This window comes from Delphinapterus leucas, chromosome 2 (genome assembly GCF_059928025.1).
Source record: "Delphinapterus leucas isolate spDelLeu-1000000601 "Yukka" chromosome 2, BTC_Dleu_Yukka2, whole genome shotgun sequence".
NCBI lineage: Eukaryota > Metazoa > Chordata > Mammalia > Artiodactyla > Monodontidae > Delphinapterus > Delphinapterus leucas.
The window spans coordinates 66,100,586-66,118,249 of record NC_143130.1 but is presented as its reverse complement, the minus strand read 5'-3'; the positions used below and the strand labels follow the sequence as shown (position 1 = coordinate 66,118,249).

The 17,664-nt window shown below is 37.4% G+C and overlaps 1 protein-coding gene across 1 annotated transcript in view; it reads left to right on the top strand.

Annotated features, from left to right (window-relative positions):
• Positions 1-17,664, top strand: part of ARIH1 (ariadne RBR E3 ubiquitin protein ligase 1) — a 113,095-nt gene that overhangs the window by 89,790 nt on the left and 5,641 nt on the right. Inside the window, exons 6-12 of the mRNA XM_022579959.3 lie at positions 1,907-1,973; positions 3,292-3,398; positions 5,105-5,147; positions 5,668-5,739; positions 8,698-8,828; positions 12,205-12,262; positions 17,015-17,275. Of these exons, the coding sequence (XP_022435667.1) occupies positions 1,907-1,973; positions 3,292-3,398; positions 5,105-5,147; positions 5,668-5,739; positions 8,698-8,828; positions 12,205-12,262; positions 17,015-17,275 (739 nt within the window). The remainder of the gene's footprint in view (positions 1-1,906; positions 1,974-3,291; positions 3,399-5,104; positions 5,148-5,667; positions 5,740-8,697; positions 8,829-12,204; positions 12,263-17,014; positions 17,276-17,664) is intronic.

Here is a 17,664-nt window from a genome sequence, read left to right as displayed (position 1 = left end):
CTCCCAAATTCTACCACCTCAATTTTGGGATGATTCGTTGTCTATTCAGGTATTCCAGAGATGCAGGGCACATAAAGTTGATTGCGGGGATTTAATCCTCTGCTCCTGAGGCTGCTGGGAGAGATTTCCCTTTCTCTTCTTTGTTTGCACAGCTCCTGGGGTTCAGCTTTGGGTTTGGCCCCGCCTCTGCGCGTAGGTCGCCTGAGGGTGTCTGTTCTTGGCCCAGACAGGACGGGGTTAAAGTAGCAGCTGATGAGGAGGCTCTGGCTCACTCAGGCCGGAGGCAGGGAGGGGTAGGGATGCGCGGCAGAGGCCAGCGTGATGTTGCACCAGCCTGAGGCGTGCAGTGCGTTTTGCCGTTCTGCCGTTCTGTCGGGGGAAGTTGTCCCTGCATCACGGGACCCTGGCCGTGGCGGCGTGCTCGTGGGAGGGGAGGTGTGGATAGTGACCTGTGCTTGCACACAGGCTTCTTGGTAGCTGTAGCAGCAGCCTTACCGTTTTATGCCCGTCTCTCGTGTCCACTCTGGAGCCTAGGCTTGCACCCGTCTCTGAGCTCGTCTAGGTGGTGCTCTGAATCCTCTCTCCTTACGCACCCCGAAACAATGGTCTCTTGCCTCTTAGGCAGTTCCAGAGTTTTTCCCGGACTCCCTCCCGGCTCTCTGGCGCACTAGCCCCCTTCAGGCTGTGATCACGCAGCCAACCCCATTCCTCTCCTTGGGGTCTGACCTCCGAAGCCCGAGCCTCAGCTCCCAGCCCCCACCCGCCCTGGTGGGTGAGCAGACAAGCCTCTTGGGCTGGTGAGTGCTGGTTGGCACTGATCCTCTGTGCGGGAATCTCTCCGCCTTGCCCTCTGCACCTCTGTTGCTGTGCTCTCCTCTGTGGCTTCGAGGCTTCCCCCCTGCCACCCCCCCGTCTCTGCCAGTGAAGGGGCTTCTTAGTGTGTGGAAACTTTTCCTCCTTCACACCTCCCTCCCAGGGGTGCAGGTCATGTCCCTATTCTTTTGTCTCTGTTTTTTCTTTTTCTTTTCCCCTACCCAGGTATGTGGGGAGTTTCTTGCCTTTTGGGAAGTCTGAGGTCTTCTGCCAGCGTTCAGTAGGTGTCCTCTAGGAGTTGTTCCACACGTAGATGTATTACTGATGTATTTGTGGGGAGGAAGGTGATGTCTATGTCTTACTCCTCCACCATCTTGAAGGTCTCTCTCTGGACTGTGCATTTTTGATATCGTTCTTGCTGGGTTTGTGAGTTACTGTTTTTCTACTTTAACACCATTTTCTTATAATACTCACAGGAGTATTTACCATTAAAATTAATGAAACTTAAGCTTCAGGGTTCTTCACTTTCATGGATTCCTGTGAGGTCAAGAAATTCTTGTGAATTAAGGTGTTCTAGGTGGATAAAGGAAGCCAGGTTGCAGTCAATAAGCATTTCTGATAAATTACCAAAAGATTTCAGAAAAAGGAGGCTATCAAAATTATATCTAGCAAAACCTGGATCAATTTCTGAACATTCCTACCAACATCCCTTATTTCATACACAGATTTTTGGGAGGGGATCTTAGAAAAGGTGGCTGAGAATTACTGTCTTAAGGCAAGATATCAGAGTCAGAAAACTCTGAAAGGGGCCTAAATTTGACAATATTGGTAAGTCATTAGACTACAATACAAACTGGGTAAAAACAGAATATTTAGAGCATAAGAAATGGGGAAATGTCTACCAAAATAAAACTATAGAAACTTTGAAATTATTGTTTTGATTCCTACAGTTCCATTTGTTGACAGTTTATGTATTTTAGTATTTTCAATTTAAGGCAGTTTTTATAGCACAGAGCATTGAAATTTTATTTTATAAACGTGGAAAATATTCTTAGCTGAAAACTTCCTAATGAACTTTTATTCTCGCTTTCAGGCGCCTGATCACAGATTCAAAAGTTAAATTAAAGTATCAGCATTTAATAACAAATAGCTTTGTAGAGGTAAGTGATCACGTAAGTTTTCCTTCTTTAAATAAAAGGAATTCTGTTTATTAATAGAGATATCAGTTTGTCTTATATAAGAAACACCTTTACAGTAACTTCAGTTTTTGTCTTCATTTATGAAGCATACCAAAATACCTTTATTCTCAAAGGAATGTGATAAACCAATAAGTAGATGTCTTTTCATCGATCTTGAGCTTTGAGAATAAAATTATTTTATAGTCTTCCTTTTTCGCTAGCAGAGAATTTTAGCTGATTATTAGTGATGTCATGTTTAATCATGTTGGGCACTCTAACCCTGCTATATCTCTGCTTGTTTTACCTTCCATTACCAGTAAACTTCGTTTAAAAAGAATTATGTAGTGTTTTTTTGTTTGTTTTTATCAAATATGTCTTAACAGAAGTTGGCAAACTATGGCCTGCCTGTTTTTGTAAATAAAGATTTATTTGAACATGCAGTTTTATTCTGTGACTGCTTTTGAGCTGCAGTGGCAGAGTTGAGTCGTTGCTAAAGAGGCCATATGGCCCACGGAGCCAAATATCTCTACTTTCTGGCTCTATGTGAAAGAAGTTTGCCAGCCCCTGTACAAGAGCACCAGTGTAACTTGGTATTTCCGTTCTAGAATGTAATTTTAATTTTTATTAGAGATTAAACTGAAGGTCAGATCTTCTAGAAAATAGCATTTTTTAGGAATAGTATATTTTTTGAAATGGTCAATAAACTTGAGTTCTGATGGACTTCCTTGAGCCATGTTTTGTCTCATAATAAAAATACTTCAAAAGTTATATTTCTTTTGATGAATTAAAATGGAATCTTTGCTGGGGTTTAGGCACTGGCTTTTGTTCTTAGAAGAGCTTTCTATGGTCAAAGAGAGAAATTCCACATGTATCCCTCGGCTTGTTTCATACTATTCTATAGCATGTAAACGCCTTCCCTAAGTAGAAGTGTATCTTATTTTCTTGTATCTTTTAAAATTGCCCTGAAATAGAACCATAGACAAATTGATGCTTGTTAATGATCACATAACGGTGATCATTTATTTTAAAGTTTTCAGTGGGATTTTGAAGATAGAATAAGAGTTAGGTTATATATTTTATAATACCAGGTCTTCAGGGGATGTATAATCTTAGAAGAACAGTACGTCCAAAAGCATTGCTGTAGGAGACTAGGTATTGGTGGCAGGTTTTTTTGTGTCAGTGACACCATCCCCACTTTGTGATAGTGAGGAAGTAGTATAAATAATTGCATGGTGTACTGGAAAATCTTGCATCATGATTTAATTTGCTGTCATTTTTTATGTTCCAACTTGTATTTCAGTGCAATCGACTGTTAAAGTGGTGTCCTGCCCCAGATTGCCACCATGTTGTTAAAGTCCAATATCCTGATGCTAAACCTGTTCGCTGCAAATGTGGGCGCCAGTTTTGGTAAGCAAGTGATTTCCTAAATTGGAGTAGTGCACATAGCTTTTCTATTTATTTTTGTTAGTAAAATAGTAGAAAAAAAGCAACTATACCCCAATTTTAAAAAAAGAAAAAGAAAAAAAATAGTAGAAAATATTCTTTATCTGAGGTAGGTGGGTGATGTTGACTTTAAATAGTTTATATTTCTTTTAAATAAAAATTAGATTAAAAAGTCACATCTTAAGATAGTTTTTCCTCTTTGTTGCTCTAACTTTTGGATTTATTTTCTTATGGGAAAAAAAATGCGGCTGTAATCACATTCTCTTGTGTGCTCCAGTGGAACGTATATGGCAGCAAATTTAAAGATCTGGGACAAAAACTCAGTTCTTCTCATTTCTTTTTTTTTCAAGTTTATCTGTTTTATATTTATTATTACATTATTTATTGTAAATTTTAGAAGTTCTTCTCATTTCTGATTGACTGCTTATTTTGTCAAATTATGTTTGGTTCCCTTATAGCTCTTGATCTGTTTTCAGGTTCTCTCTTAGGAAATAAAATACATAGTTAGGTGTTTTGTTTTGTTTTTATTTTTTATTTATTTTTGCGGTACGCGGGCCTCTCACTGTTGTGGCCTCTCCCGTTGCGGAGCACAGGCTCCGGACGCGCAGGCTCAGCGGCCATGGCTCACGGGCCTAGCCGCTCTGTGGCATGTGGGATCTTCCCGGACCGGGCACGAACCCGTGTCCCCTGCATTGGCAGGTGGACTCTCAACCACTGCGCCACCAGGGAAGCCCCATTTGAAGCTTCTTGATGTTCCCTTCTCCATTCCATTCACCATGTTCATCTCCAGAAGTAACCATTATCCTGACTTCATTTAAACTGATGTAGCACTTTATTCTTCTTATTTGCAAGGGATTTTTAGCATTCCCAAATTACTTGATTAGCTAATTAATCAGCCATACCATGGTTACTTTTTCACAAGAATTTGTGTTTATTCTTAATGTATACTTTTTAAACAAATGTATATACCATGTGCCTAGAAAACAGAAAGGGATTAGCAATTAATATAGTTTGAGAGAATATGTAGACATAGTCTTTTGCTTTATACCTTGTTTGGTACAATTTATCTCTACTGGCTGAGATTCATTTGTTTGGATCATGCAGAGATATGACTTGTTTGCTTCCCACATATTGCTTACTGTGCATTAGTACTAAAGTATAGAATTACCCTACAAAGTCATTCTTTAACTCTTCATTTGGAGTGTTAAATAAAATATTTAATATATGCCTATGGCAAGCGTTGGTTGAAATTTAAATTCAAATTATTGAACATGATTTCATTTTGGTTTCAGTTAGATAGTGGTTGCAGCAAGGAATTATACATATTAAAAACTATCAGAAAAATACAAATCTAACTATACTGATTTTATTGTCTTTACAGTTTGGTAGCTATTTAAATAGTCATCTATTATGAAATTGTCATCATAGAATGTCTTCATGCTTACAAGTCATTCCTCATTTCACACACAGACACCCAAATATGTGTTGGTCCCAGTACTAAATGCTAAATAATTTACTGTAGAATAAAACAGGCATGGTTCCTGTCCTTGTATTTTGCAGTCACTAGAAACTGGTGAAAGTATTGAGGAACTGTAAAGCATGAAGTTGTTTGTTTACTTTACTTACAGTAGGTAGGACTTAATTCTTTTAACTCTTGTGTCACTTAACAGCTTTAACTGTGGAGAAAATTGGCATGACCCTGTTAAATGTAAGGTGAGTTTGCCTGGCATTTTCATTTTTAAATAAGGTAGTAGAGTACTTCTAAGACTTAATGACTGAAAGCCACAGCCCACAAGTTTGTTATTTATTCATTAGTAAATGGAAGATAGTATTTTGCCCTTTTTATTTCAGGTGATCTTTGCAAGTATTCAGGGAACATTCCTTAGGAATAAAGTCATCTCCTGATTATTATCAAGATAATGAGGGTTAAGGCACCTCCCTTGGAAGGCTTTGTAATTAGCTAAGGGGAATGACACACCTTGCAGCTGTGCCTCTCCTTGAGCTCTAGGTTCCCCACTTAGCTTCAGCCAGAGAAAGTTCTCCTTTGGTTGATTTTTTATGTACCTGGACTGGATATGAGAATCACAGGATTTCTTGGTTTAAAAGGTAGTAAACCCAGTGATAGTCTTATCCTTTCGTTTTTACATTTAAGCTTGACTGTATTTAAGTGTTGATGTAATTTGCTATCCTTGAGTCTTCTGTTGTACTGAAAACGGTTCCTGTTTTCAAACAGTGGTTGAAGAAGTGGATTAAAAAGTGTGATGATGACAGTGAAACCTCTAATTGGATTGCAGCCAACACAAAGGTTGGTATTTTCCTTCAGTAAACTCTTGGTATTGAAACGGATAAGGATAGGTGTATCAGCATTAGCAAAAGTAGTAAGTTTACCTAATAAAGGGCCTTGTTTTACCTTTTTCTTGATTAAGATTTACTTTTTATTTTCAGAATTATTGCCTATTAATAATTTGCCTTTGTTTTACTGTTTGAGTTTATTTTATTGATTACTATAGTGCAATATGCACGGTACTCTGCTGTAGAAGTTTTCTTCTATCAGAAAAGCAGTAGTTGATAATTTTTCTACCCTGGGGTTTGATAATATCTTTGCATACTGTTCTTGGCTGCCTTTTAGTATACAAATGTATTATAGAGTTTTTTTCCACCTAGCTTTTTTTTTTTTTTTTAACTAGGCTATATTTCTGTCTTTTAAAATCCCCAGGGTTTAACTTCTAAGGAGTCATTCTTTAGGGCAGTGTTCAGTTAGAATAACCAAGTAACTTCTTATTATGTAACTGAATTGGGCTTAACAAGTTTAACATGTTTAACATGTTAAGCTTCCAAAATATGATTTATTAAGAGACTTGAATCCTGAGAAATAGAAGCTTTGGGGTAATATGAGTATCCTTGGTTTTTTGGTTTTTATTTTTTGAATAACATTGGTCATGATACTAGTTTCAGAATTCAGTATCTTTATGCCATGAACCACTTCTTTAACCCTAGATGAATGTCTTACAAATGCAGATAATCTTGAGCACCCTTCTTTTCTATCACTAAGTATTAAGTAAGCATTTGAATCCGAACTGTGTACCCAGCTAATTTCTTTTTTTTTTCTTTTTTTTTCTTTTTTTTGTGGTACTCGGGCCTCTCACTGTTGTGGCCTCTCCCGTTGCGGAGCACAGGCTCCGGACGCGCAGGCTCAGCGGCCATGGCTCTCGGGCCCAGCCGCTCCGCGGCATGTGGGATCTTCCCGGACCGGGGCACGAACCCGTGTCCCCTGCATCGGCAGGCGGACTCTCAACCACTGCGCCACCAGGGAAGCCCCCCAGCTAATTTCTTAGTAGAAAATTGTGTAAACGTTCAATCTTACATCCTATTCGTATAGGAAGTGACTTGGGTGATGGATAATAGGGCTATTCATGGGCTATTCATTTTTATTATTGTCTTTCATATATGAAGATGATGTTTTAAAGACTATTGAGTTGTTTGACCAGAGTTAGTTACAGCTTTGCACTCTTCCATCACTCAATCTCAGGATACTGATAAGAATGAGTGCTTAAATGATGAAGGCCAGCACATGATTTTATACCATTAGTACTCTGCTCTACCCAAAAAGATTAAAATATATGTATACATTTCTATCTCCCAGAAAGCATTAGCAGTAAAACAGTGAGTCTTGTGGCATAAAACAAATGGCCACATCTTTGAGGAATGTAGTTTTGAAGTTGATATTTCTGTGCTCTTTAAAACCATCATGATAAACATTCCTTATGGCACTCAAAAAAACCTAACTATAATGTCAGGAAGTGGTTGCTTTTGTTATTTTTTAAAACTTTCCTGGTAGCCAAGCATTCTTTTTCAAAAATTGAAGATTTCCCCACCAGAAATGTTCATTAAAATCCCAGAATCTGCTTTCAAACTAGTATTTAGAATAGGGCAGTTATATTTTCCCTAAGTAGTTTGATTAAACTGTAGCCCTCTTTCGGCATCTAGAAAAATCTCCAAATACTCTAAATCCCCAAGATGTTTAAAATAGGGAGTATAGGCTTGAATATGTTTTGAGTTTGTTTAGAAGGTAGAATATTAAGCAAGAATGGCAATTTGTAATAACAGATTTATCTACTTGGCAGTTTTGAGATGAAACTGAGGAGTTTTTCTCCTGAGACATTTCCGAAGCTTATTTTTTTTATTAGCTTTTTTAAAGGATTTGCAGATTGTTGGTATATTAAGAAATTAATACTAATTAGTTAATTATAGCTAAGAAATATAGAATGAAACAGATATGTTAGGCCTGGAATTTGCTTCTTTGGGAAAATGTAGTATGTTTTTATGTGAGTGACTTCAAAAATTTGATTGAAAATGTATAATTAAATATTGCTGTATTGACCTATTGAATTACTATAGTTTATGGGTAGTGTAGTCTGTTCACAGTAGCTGAATTGCAAGCAGTGTAATGGGTGATACTCTCGCCCCGTTATGGGAGCAACAGATGTCAGATACAAAAATGTACAACAAAATCCAAGCTTTACGTCTTATAGTTTTATTAAAAATAATGAGTAAGTTTAATTTTCTAGATTTTTCAAGAGAAAAAAAAAAGTGCCTGCAGGGTAATAACTTTGGCTCATTACCAACCGAGAAAATGATACAGTCTTGGAAAAAAGAAAAGTGATCTCTGTAGCACAATTGTAAATGGACCACAAGAAAGTTGGGAAATTCAGTAGCCACAAAAAGAATTTACCAATCTTGCTTGCCTGATTCCTGAGGCCAAATTGCTTGGGTTTGTATCCTGACTGTACCATTTGCTACCTGTGTGACCTTGGACTAGTTTCTTTAAAATTTTCTTAGTTTATTCATCTGACAGATGGAAATAGGAGTAGGGCCACTATAAAGATTGTGAGTTAATGCATATAAAACACTGAGTACAGTGTGTGGGATACAGGAAGTACTCAATGATTATTTCTAGATGACACTGGAAGGATATATTATATTTACATGGAGAAAATGTTTAACCTCCCATAAAACTATTATTAGTATGTGTTTGGTTAAAAGTACTTAAAATGTTTTTGTCTCCCAACCCCACTAAAACAAATCCTTAAGTTGTTAATAGCCAGTAATAATAACTCATTTTCAATGGTACTTATTAAGTGTTTGACACTGAGTGCTTTACATGTATTAATCACAATAAATGTGGTATTTAAAATAAACCAAATCTAAAACTGGCTTCTCCTCAGTGTAGCATTGACACCAACTTTATAGTTTCTCTTCATAGGAATGTCCCAAATGCCATGTCACAATTGAGAAGGATGGCGGTTGTAATCACATGGTCTGTCGTAACCAGAACTGTAAAGCAGAGTTTTGCTGGGTGTGTCTTGGCCCTTGGGAACCACATGGATCTGCCTGGTAGGTTGGGGAAATGAAGGGAAGAACATGTTCACATAAGTATGTGATATATCTGCCACATATTATGAATAAGGTTTCTACCTCATGAAAATCACCATCTAGATAAATGAATACAGTGTGTGATCAGTGTTAAAAGTATATGCAAGATATCCAGAGAGAGGGATTAATAAGGCTTATCTCACAGATCATATAACAGTTGAGTTGAACTTCAAGGAGGACTAAGGGTTCATTTGTTTAAAAAGTGGTAGGAATAACAGGGCAAAAAGAGCCGCATGAACAATGGTAGAATGATGTGAAAGTACATGACTTATCCAGAAAAGAGTTGCATTGTCTAATATGTCTTTCTAGATAATAGTTGAAAACTAAGAGACTTGGCAAAACCCCTTCCACAGTTGTGTTTTAGTTACCTTGCACCGCCATTAGACAAAAAATTTGTTCCAACTTTAAAAATTGGAAAAATTGCCCAGTGCAATCCAGATTTTTAGCCTCTCTTTGAAACATAGGAACAGGCCTGCATTTCTGTTTGGCAGAAATCACCTGGAATCGATTAGTAGCCTTTAGATGGAGCCTTTACTTTGCAGTTTGTTTTCCCAAGACCGGAGCTTATTGGCATTTTCATATATCATGATGGCACTAGTCACATTTGGTAGCAATATACCTTTGTTCCAAGTACATTTCTTATCAATTTGGGAAAAATGCAAGTTAGATTGAGGATGCCTTGATGCATTTTTCTCAAAATGAGAAAAATGGGAGCTAGCACATCTCCCGGTAAAAGTGGAAATATTTCTGGGTGTTATAGTATGCAAATTGCCTGTTTCATTCATTTGTATTACTTGCCTGTCTCCTATTGGTGTTGAGTGTGTGGCCGCTCAAATTGTGGGGAATAGGAAAAGAGAAAGTAGGCTGGGACCTAAAGTAGTTTGGACATTATCAGAAGGATTTTAACTGGGAGTGACAAGATTAGATCCGTAGTTCAGATGAGAAGGTTCTGTATTATATGTTTTACTTACATACGTTATCTGGACATTGTGACTGCTTTGTAGAGCGTGGGTGGGAGGGGAAGAAATTGCAAGTTCAAGACAAGATGAGGAGGATCTGAACTTAAGACAGTGGCAAGTCTTCCCTTTTAGATTCATTAATTAGAGGAATAGTAAGAGGGATTATTTGTCTGAAATTAATTCTGAACCAGGTAAAAACTAATTGCTTAGATAGAAGTAAAGAAAGTGATTTTACCACTGTCAGAGCCAAGGAAAGGTATTTGGGGTATAGGTACTCTAGGCTTTAGGAGGTCAAACTGGAGGATTAGAGTGTTCCTGGAAACTAAATTCACTCAAATTTATTTAAACAAGCCTAGTGAAGGAGAGAGGGAATAGGAAAGAGATATTAAAGAGACTCTGTGTGTGTGTAAGGAAATCTCTGATCACAACTCAAATTTTCAGTGAGCTGTATTGAAAAATGGAAAGGGTACAAAACATATGATGGATACAGAAGAATGAAGAATGGCCTGGACCAGGGGTGTCAGAAATGTTGCCTGTGTCTTTAACATTGCAGGTATATCATGCTGTGCTTTCTTGTTTAAATCTGAAAGTGCCTCAGAAATCTTCAAAAAAGCATTCCAAGTAGCACTATCAGTCATCTGAGTTAGAAGTATAGATGGGCCCTGCTTGCTTTCTTGGCCTTAAAATTCTTAATGTTGGCAGATTAAAGCCCAGAATGACTTGAGGCTTAAAAGTATCTGAAAATATCAAAAGGAAAGTATAAAAGGATGTATCAGATAGAAAGAAGAGGTGTTAATAGTTGACCAGTAGAGGGCAAGAAGAGGCAGTCTTTGGGCTAACTTGAGTAGAGTAATTATTGGTAAAAGAGGATTATAACCCAGGCTGGGGGAAAATTAATAAGTCTCCTGACTCAGATGATTTGTGATCTGGGTTACTTTAAAAACTTCAAGATGAGATCAGTGAGCCATTGTTGGTTATTTCTGAGTACTTACGGAAAATGGAAAGGTACCAGAGATTGAGAGCAGACAGAATGTAATCCCAAATTTCCAAAATTTCTGATTCCACAAGCTGCATATGAACTGTATAACTTAGTTTTTCTCTTATGTGAAATTCCAGAATCAAATGGTATTATTAGGTTGATGGATTAAGGAATGTTTGGTAGATTTCAGCAAGGTATTTCATTGTGGACTGAGAGGTTTGTGGCCTAGGCTGTGAATACAGACAGGGAGGTTTAGGATTAATTGAATGACCATTTCTTGGAGTACAGATAATAGGTTTGTGCCTTCTAGTGGAACGCTTTAAAGGTTTGCTGAAAGGCTTTGTCCTCATTTTTTTATTCACCTCAACTATATACTGCTTTTCTGGTCAGTTGTACTAATGATTTTCTTAAACTAGTATAAGAATCTTGTATACATTTTGGGGTAACATCAAAGAGGGATATTGACTATATAAACCATTATAATCCTGAAGGACTTGGCAAGCTGGAATAATGAATCCAGTTTAACAAGATTTACATTAAATTCAAAATTCTTCTAAGAAGATTACTGTTAAAAGACTCTGAAGACATGAACTCACTAGTTAAGAGCATGGGCCTCAGTTGCCAGATGGGCATAAGTTTAGTTTCCATCTCTGAAGCTCTATTTTTGTGACCTTAAATATGTTGCTTATCTTCATCTGCTCAATGAGGATAATATTTCATAAGGTGCTTGAGGGGATTAAACGTGATAGTACAGTTGAAGTCCTTAGTAAGTTGGATGGTATGTAGTTAACACTCCGTATACATCAGCTGCTCCTGTAATGTAGGTTCCCATAAAAGAAAACAGAGGAACAAGGGAAGTGCCAGTTTTATACATCTCCACTCTGAGCTGACCTCTCTAGGAAGATTCAGTGATTCTTGTAAACTGTAATAGCGTATAAAGCACATAGCACAGTACCTGTTACATAGCAGTTGGTTTTCTTTGGTGTGTATACAAGTGAAAATAAGGTGAGTAATTCTGGAAAAACTGGGAATATTTGGCTGAATAACAGACAACCTAGGAGATGAGGTGATCTCTTTCTTCAAAAATTGAATTAGAAGTTCAAACTACAGTTGGTAAGTGGAAGTTCTAGAATAACTGTTTTCTAATGATTATCGGTAAGCTGAATTGAATGGACTGCCTCAGGAGGTGGAGAACTGCCTGTTACTAGTAGAGAACTGACACACTATTATGGAAAGGATTCAAACACTAGGGGTGTTTGTTTGTTTTTTTGCGCCTCAGTTTATCTGTCTAAAGGAGAGTATTGGTTCTAAGTAATCTCTAAATCCAGGCTAAAATTCTGTGATTTGTTCCCTTTTCATTGATTTATGGCTTTATGGAATCCTCTTCACTTACTTTAAGGTACAACTGTAACCGCTATAATGAGGATGATGCAAAGGCAGCAAGAGATGCTCAGGAGGTAAGTACATTTATTTTCAAACAGTTGAACAGGAATATGCATTTTTTGTTGATGAGGGAATGATTTAGCTGGAGTGTTCAGTTCTGAAAGATTTGTTGAAATGACACTCCAGTAAATACTGGGTATCTGTGTACCTGTAGAGAGGGGATCTTATGCAAAATGCATATCAGGAGTATTCCTATTTATAAGTTTGTTTGCATTTTTAAAATTAATCTAGCACACTTTCAGGTTTCAGTAGTCTTCAGTATCAAGACTTTCCCTTCCCAGCAAGGAGACTAAAGAACAATATTTGTTAAATGGCACTGCTGCAATTTATATGCAGTCTTACTTCTTTTAATTAATTAATTATCTCATTGTTCATCAAGAAGCTCTAATGATTTTAGGTGAGCTGATTTGGAATGAACTGTCTCAGGAGGTAGGGATTTCCCTCTTACTGGATAGGGAAATAACCCACTATTGTAGTAGAAGGGATTCAAACCCTAGGTGTGGATTAGATTCGGTAACACTTTTAGTTCCTTTCAGCCTGATAATTCTGTCATAATTGTAGAATCCTGGAATTTAATCATTCCTTACATTCATCGATTCTGTGTTGGAATTCCCCAGTTGTCCCCCAAAAATCTTTTTAAATGGCTTGTCTTGCCAGGATGCAATCCAAAACAAAACCTGTTTGTTATTGTTTCACTTTTTAAATGCTTCTCTAAAATTTATTATAATTTAAATTACCATAAATACAAAGGAATATATTTATATAACCTAGGCAGTCATATTACAGACATTCAAAATATTTGTGATCCTTTTAAAGGAGGAAGAAAACCCCCCACAGATTCCAATGTTGATTTAAATTATATTTATTATAATACGACTTAACTATGTTTAAACATAAAACTAGCTGTAAACTCTTAAGCAACTATACAACCAAACCAAGAAGACCACAAAACCAGTGGAACTCAAGTTAAAGCTAATTTGACAGATAAGTTATTTGCTGAAATTAAATTACTGTTGATAGACTGTTGTCAGACCAGGTTTTTTAAATTTAGGGTTACCCGTACTACTAAGTGCCATGTGATAATTTGTTCTCCCACCAGTTTTCTATATCTCACCTATTGCACATTCACCCCTACAGTGCATCAAAATTTGATTTGATCAGAATTTATCATTAATATATTCTTTTATCACTTATTATTCTCAACTCTGGTACAGTTTAAGTAATCCTGCTTGATGCCAGTTTTAGCCATTTCACAAATGTAAGACCTGAAAACGTTGATTCTCATAAGTTCGTTCATATGGCCCGGAGTGTTTGTGTTTTCTTTAGGTTATTATCAGATTTTTAATACTTAAACATTCCATGGTCTGTTTAAACCAGATCATTTGGCATCCCTACTCCAGTTTTGTCTAGCATCCTTAGACTCCAGTTTGAGAAACATCACCCCATGTAATCTTTATATACAGAACTCTACAATGACAGTCATGCTTTTCTTACCTCCCATTTGGAATCAATTCTACTGTTGCATTTTTATTTAGCTCAGTTTGTCATTGCATCTCCTTCTGTTTTGGGTTTGTTTGTTTTTAAATCTTAGCCCTCATGGCTTTCTGCTTCTGTTTTAAGCAGTCACAGTTGTTTTAAATTCTGCTGAAGAGACCATAAATTTTCCTAAAATTTTCTTCTAATTTTGATAATATTTTTTTTGAGCCCATAGAGAACTGTTCTGTTTCTCTTATGCTGCATTACATTTTTCCTAATAACCATGTTAGACTTTTAGTTTTTACTTATCCTGAATGAAGAGTAGTCTAGTTAGATCTAGCCAGAATATGGTATTTGCTGACAACAAAAAGTATATGGGTTATCCTTGGCCTTACCTGGTCTGCATTTGGGTACTGGTAGAATCCCTTTCTGAGGTCCACAGGGAGGGTGGATTATTGAGCATAGCTTCTAAGCCCTGCTAATGTGTAGGTTGTAGATGCTAGAATGCATTATTTTTCTAGCTCATTTCTTTTGGACTAAACTAGAATCTTCTGATCCTTTGGGTGTACAGGGAAAAATTTCATATGAGTGCCTGTATTTGTTTGTTTATTTAAGTGGGAGCCATACCTCCCAGAATGGAGCACACCATTGCACACATCTAGCATATTCTTTCCTCACTTCCCCTACTTCCATACTCAGGCCTAGTGTTTTCTGGGAGTTGTAGTTCTTAAAAAGTACTAGAAGGTTGGCACACAATACAGAAAGAACATAGATGGTACTTTGAGTGCCTTGGAAGGATGTTACCTGTGTTGTAGAAAGTTGTTGACTTAATATACTATGCCACAGTTATGACAGGGGTGGACATTTGAATTTTCTTTTCTTTTTTAAATTTTTATTTATTTTTTTGGCTGCACTGTGCAGCTTGCAGGATCTTAGTTTCCTAACCAGGGATCGAACCCAGGCCCCTGGCAGTGAGAGTCCTTATCACTGGACCACCAGGGAATTCCCTGAATTTTCTTATCTACTAGACTTTCTTTCTTTTCATATTAGGTGCTAGAGATAACAAGATTACTTTCTTTTTTTTTCTTTTTTTTTTTTTTTGGCCAGCTGGGCCTCAAGGCTTGTGGGATCTTAGTTCCCTGACCAGGGAATTCCCTGAATTTTCTTATCTACTAGACCTGTGAGTTGCCAGATAGTAAATATTTTCAGCTTTGCAGACTATATAGTCTCTGTTACAATTACTCAATTCTGTCCCTGCTCTTGAAATGCTGACTCAACCATAGACTTAAAAGAGTGGGCATGGCAGTATTCCAAGTTAACTTAGTTTACAAAAAATAGGCAGCAGCTGGATTTCACTCACAGGCCAGAGTTTGCCTACCTCTGTTCTAAGCAGTCAGGTTGTTGTTTTGTTTGTTTTTCCAAAGTGTTTTCAGGATACTGATTGCATTTCTCAATCCAGATTCTGGCATTTGATTAAAAATGGGTCTTATTTGCAGTGTTGGTGTGGGTTTTCTTTCATGTTGATTTTAAAGGTATTTTAGTGATGCAAGCTGTTTGAGAATTGTTGGTCACATTAAATCAAATGCTGGTCACGTTAAGTCCTGTAACATACATTTTAATATGTGATTTAGGTTTTCCATTTCATCTTGGGAATTTGACAGGCTTAAAAATATTAGTGCTTTGGGGGGAGATAAAATGCCAAGCAGTTTATTTTCTACATATTATATTTTTAGATATAATTGGAATAATTTTCCATCATGTAAGCGTTGATTTAAATACCTACCTGACTGCTGAAATAATACGGCTTGTGTAGGTTTTTTGAGATGTTTCAATGTTGTATGATACTGGATCATGTGATTGGCTAGTTATGTGGTTCAGAGATAGTATTTCTAAGCAAGAGACCAAGCATAGGGCCTAGTAGTATCTGTGCTGTTAGTAGGCTTTAAGGCATGAGGAGAGGAAGAGGAGGTGATAGTAAAAGAAAAGAAATATGTATGTGTGGTAAGAAACCCTTCCATGGTGGTTGCATTTAACAAGCATTTATCATTTTCTGCGTATTAGGTGCTAGAGATAACGAGACTACTTTTTTTTTTTTTTTTTTTGGCCAGCTGGGCCTCGAGGCTTGTGGGATCTTAGTTCCACCAGGGATTGAAACTGGGCCCTTGGCAGTGAGAGCAGAGTCCTAACCACTGGACCGCCAGGGAATTCCCCCAAGATTACTTTTTTAAAACTGTATCTCCTCTAGAGATTTACAGTATAATGGGAGAGACCTATGTGAATTCTTTTTGCAGTATGATAAATAATATAAAACAAATTTAGACCTGATATTTTATATATATATATATTTATATTTTTGTAATACTTCATGTACTTTAAAAGACTCTTCATAAAACTGTAGTACCATAATTATGTTTGTATATATATTTATTGTATTATTTTATAATTATACTATATTATATACTTAAAGCAGTACTTTGTTAATATCATCAACTATCCAGTGTTCAAATGGTCCCCATTTATCTCATAAACTTTCTTTTATAGTTGGTTTAAATCAGGATCCATACAGGTGCACAAGTTGGATGTGATCCTCTAATCTATAGGTCCTTTCAGTTTTTTGGTTTTTTTGGGGTTTGTTTTTCTTCCCTTGCCATTTGTTTGTTGAGGAAACTAAGTTATTTTTCTTGTAGAATTTAACACATTCTGGATTTGCTGATTGCAACTCCCTGGTTTTATTTAATAGGTTCTTCTATCCCTGAATTTCCTGAAACTGGTGGTTAATTCTAGATAATTGAATTCAGACTCGATTTGGGGAGGGGTGTGGAAAGAACACAGAACACTTAACTGGTGGTACTGTATAGTTTCTGTTGCATTATATTAGGTGTTATATAATGTCTGGTTGCCTCTCTTTTGTTTTCTACTTTAAAATATTGATGTACCTAATTACATACCATAGAACAGAGCTATCCAGTAGAACATTCTGTAATGATGGAAATGTTCTTTATTACTACTATCTAACGTGGTAGGCACTGACTGCGGTATGGCTGTTGAACACTGAGGAACTGAATTTTTTACTTTAATAGCCACCTGTGACTAGTGGCTGCTGTATTGGAAAGTACAGCTATAGGACATTCAAAAAATACTAAATAACAAAGGTAGCAGTAGATGTCTCTTTGTTCCCGATTTTAGCCTAAATTCCTATACTGTTTCATCAGTAAATATGATATCAGCTTTTGTGTATATATAATACATTTGTTATAATTATGTGACCTTAATTTTTCTTAATGGGACAGCGATCTAGGGCAGCCCTTCAGAGGTACCTGTTCTACTGTAATCGCTATATGAACCACATGCAGAGTCTACGCTTTGAGCACAAACTATATGCTCAGGTGAAGCAGAAAATGGAAGAGATGCAACAGCACAACATGTCCTGGATTGAGGTGCAGTTCCTGAAGAAAGCAGTTGATGTCCTCTGCCAGTGTCGTGCCACACTCATGTACACTTATGTCTTCGCTTTCTACCTCAAAAAGAATAACCAGTCCATTATCTTTGAGGTAGGAATAGTTACTGAGTGGGGAAAAAAACCACCTGTGTGTCATAGGACTACTTGCCTTTCATAGATAAGATATATAGAGTTTTAAAGCTTACTCTCTGCCCAAAAATGTGGATTAAAAGTTTAGTGTTAAGGGCTTCCCTGGTGGCGCAGTGGAAAGGAATCTGCCTGCCAGTGCAGGGGACACCGGTTTGATCCCTGGTCTGGGAGGATCACACATGCCGCGGAGCAGTTAACTGGGCCTGTGCGCCACAACTACTGAGCCTGCGCTCTAGAGCCCGCATGCCACAACTACTGAAGCCCGCGTGCCTGGAGCCCATGCTTCGCAACCAGGGAGGCCACTGCAATGAGGAGCCTGCACCGTGGCGAGGAGTGGCCCCTGCTCGCCAC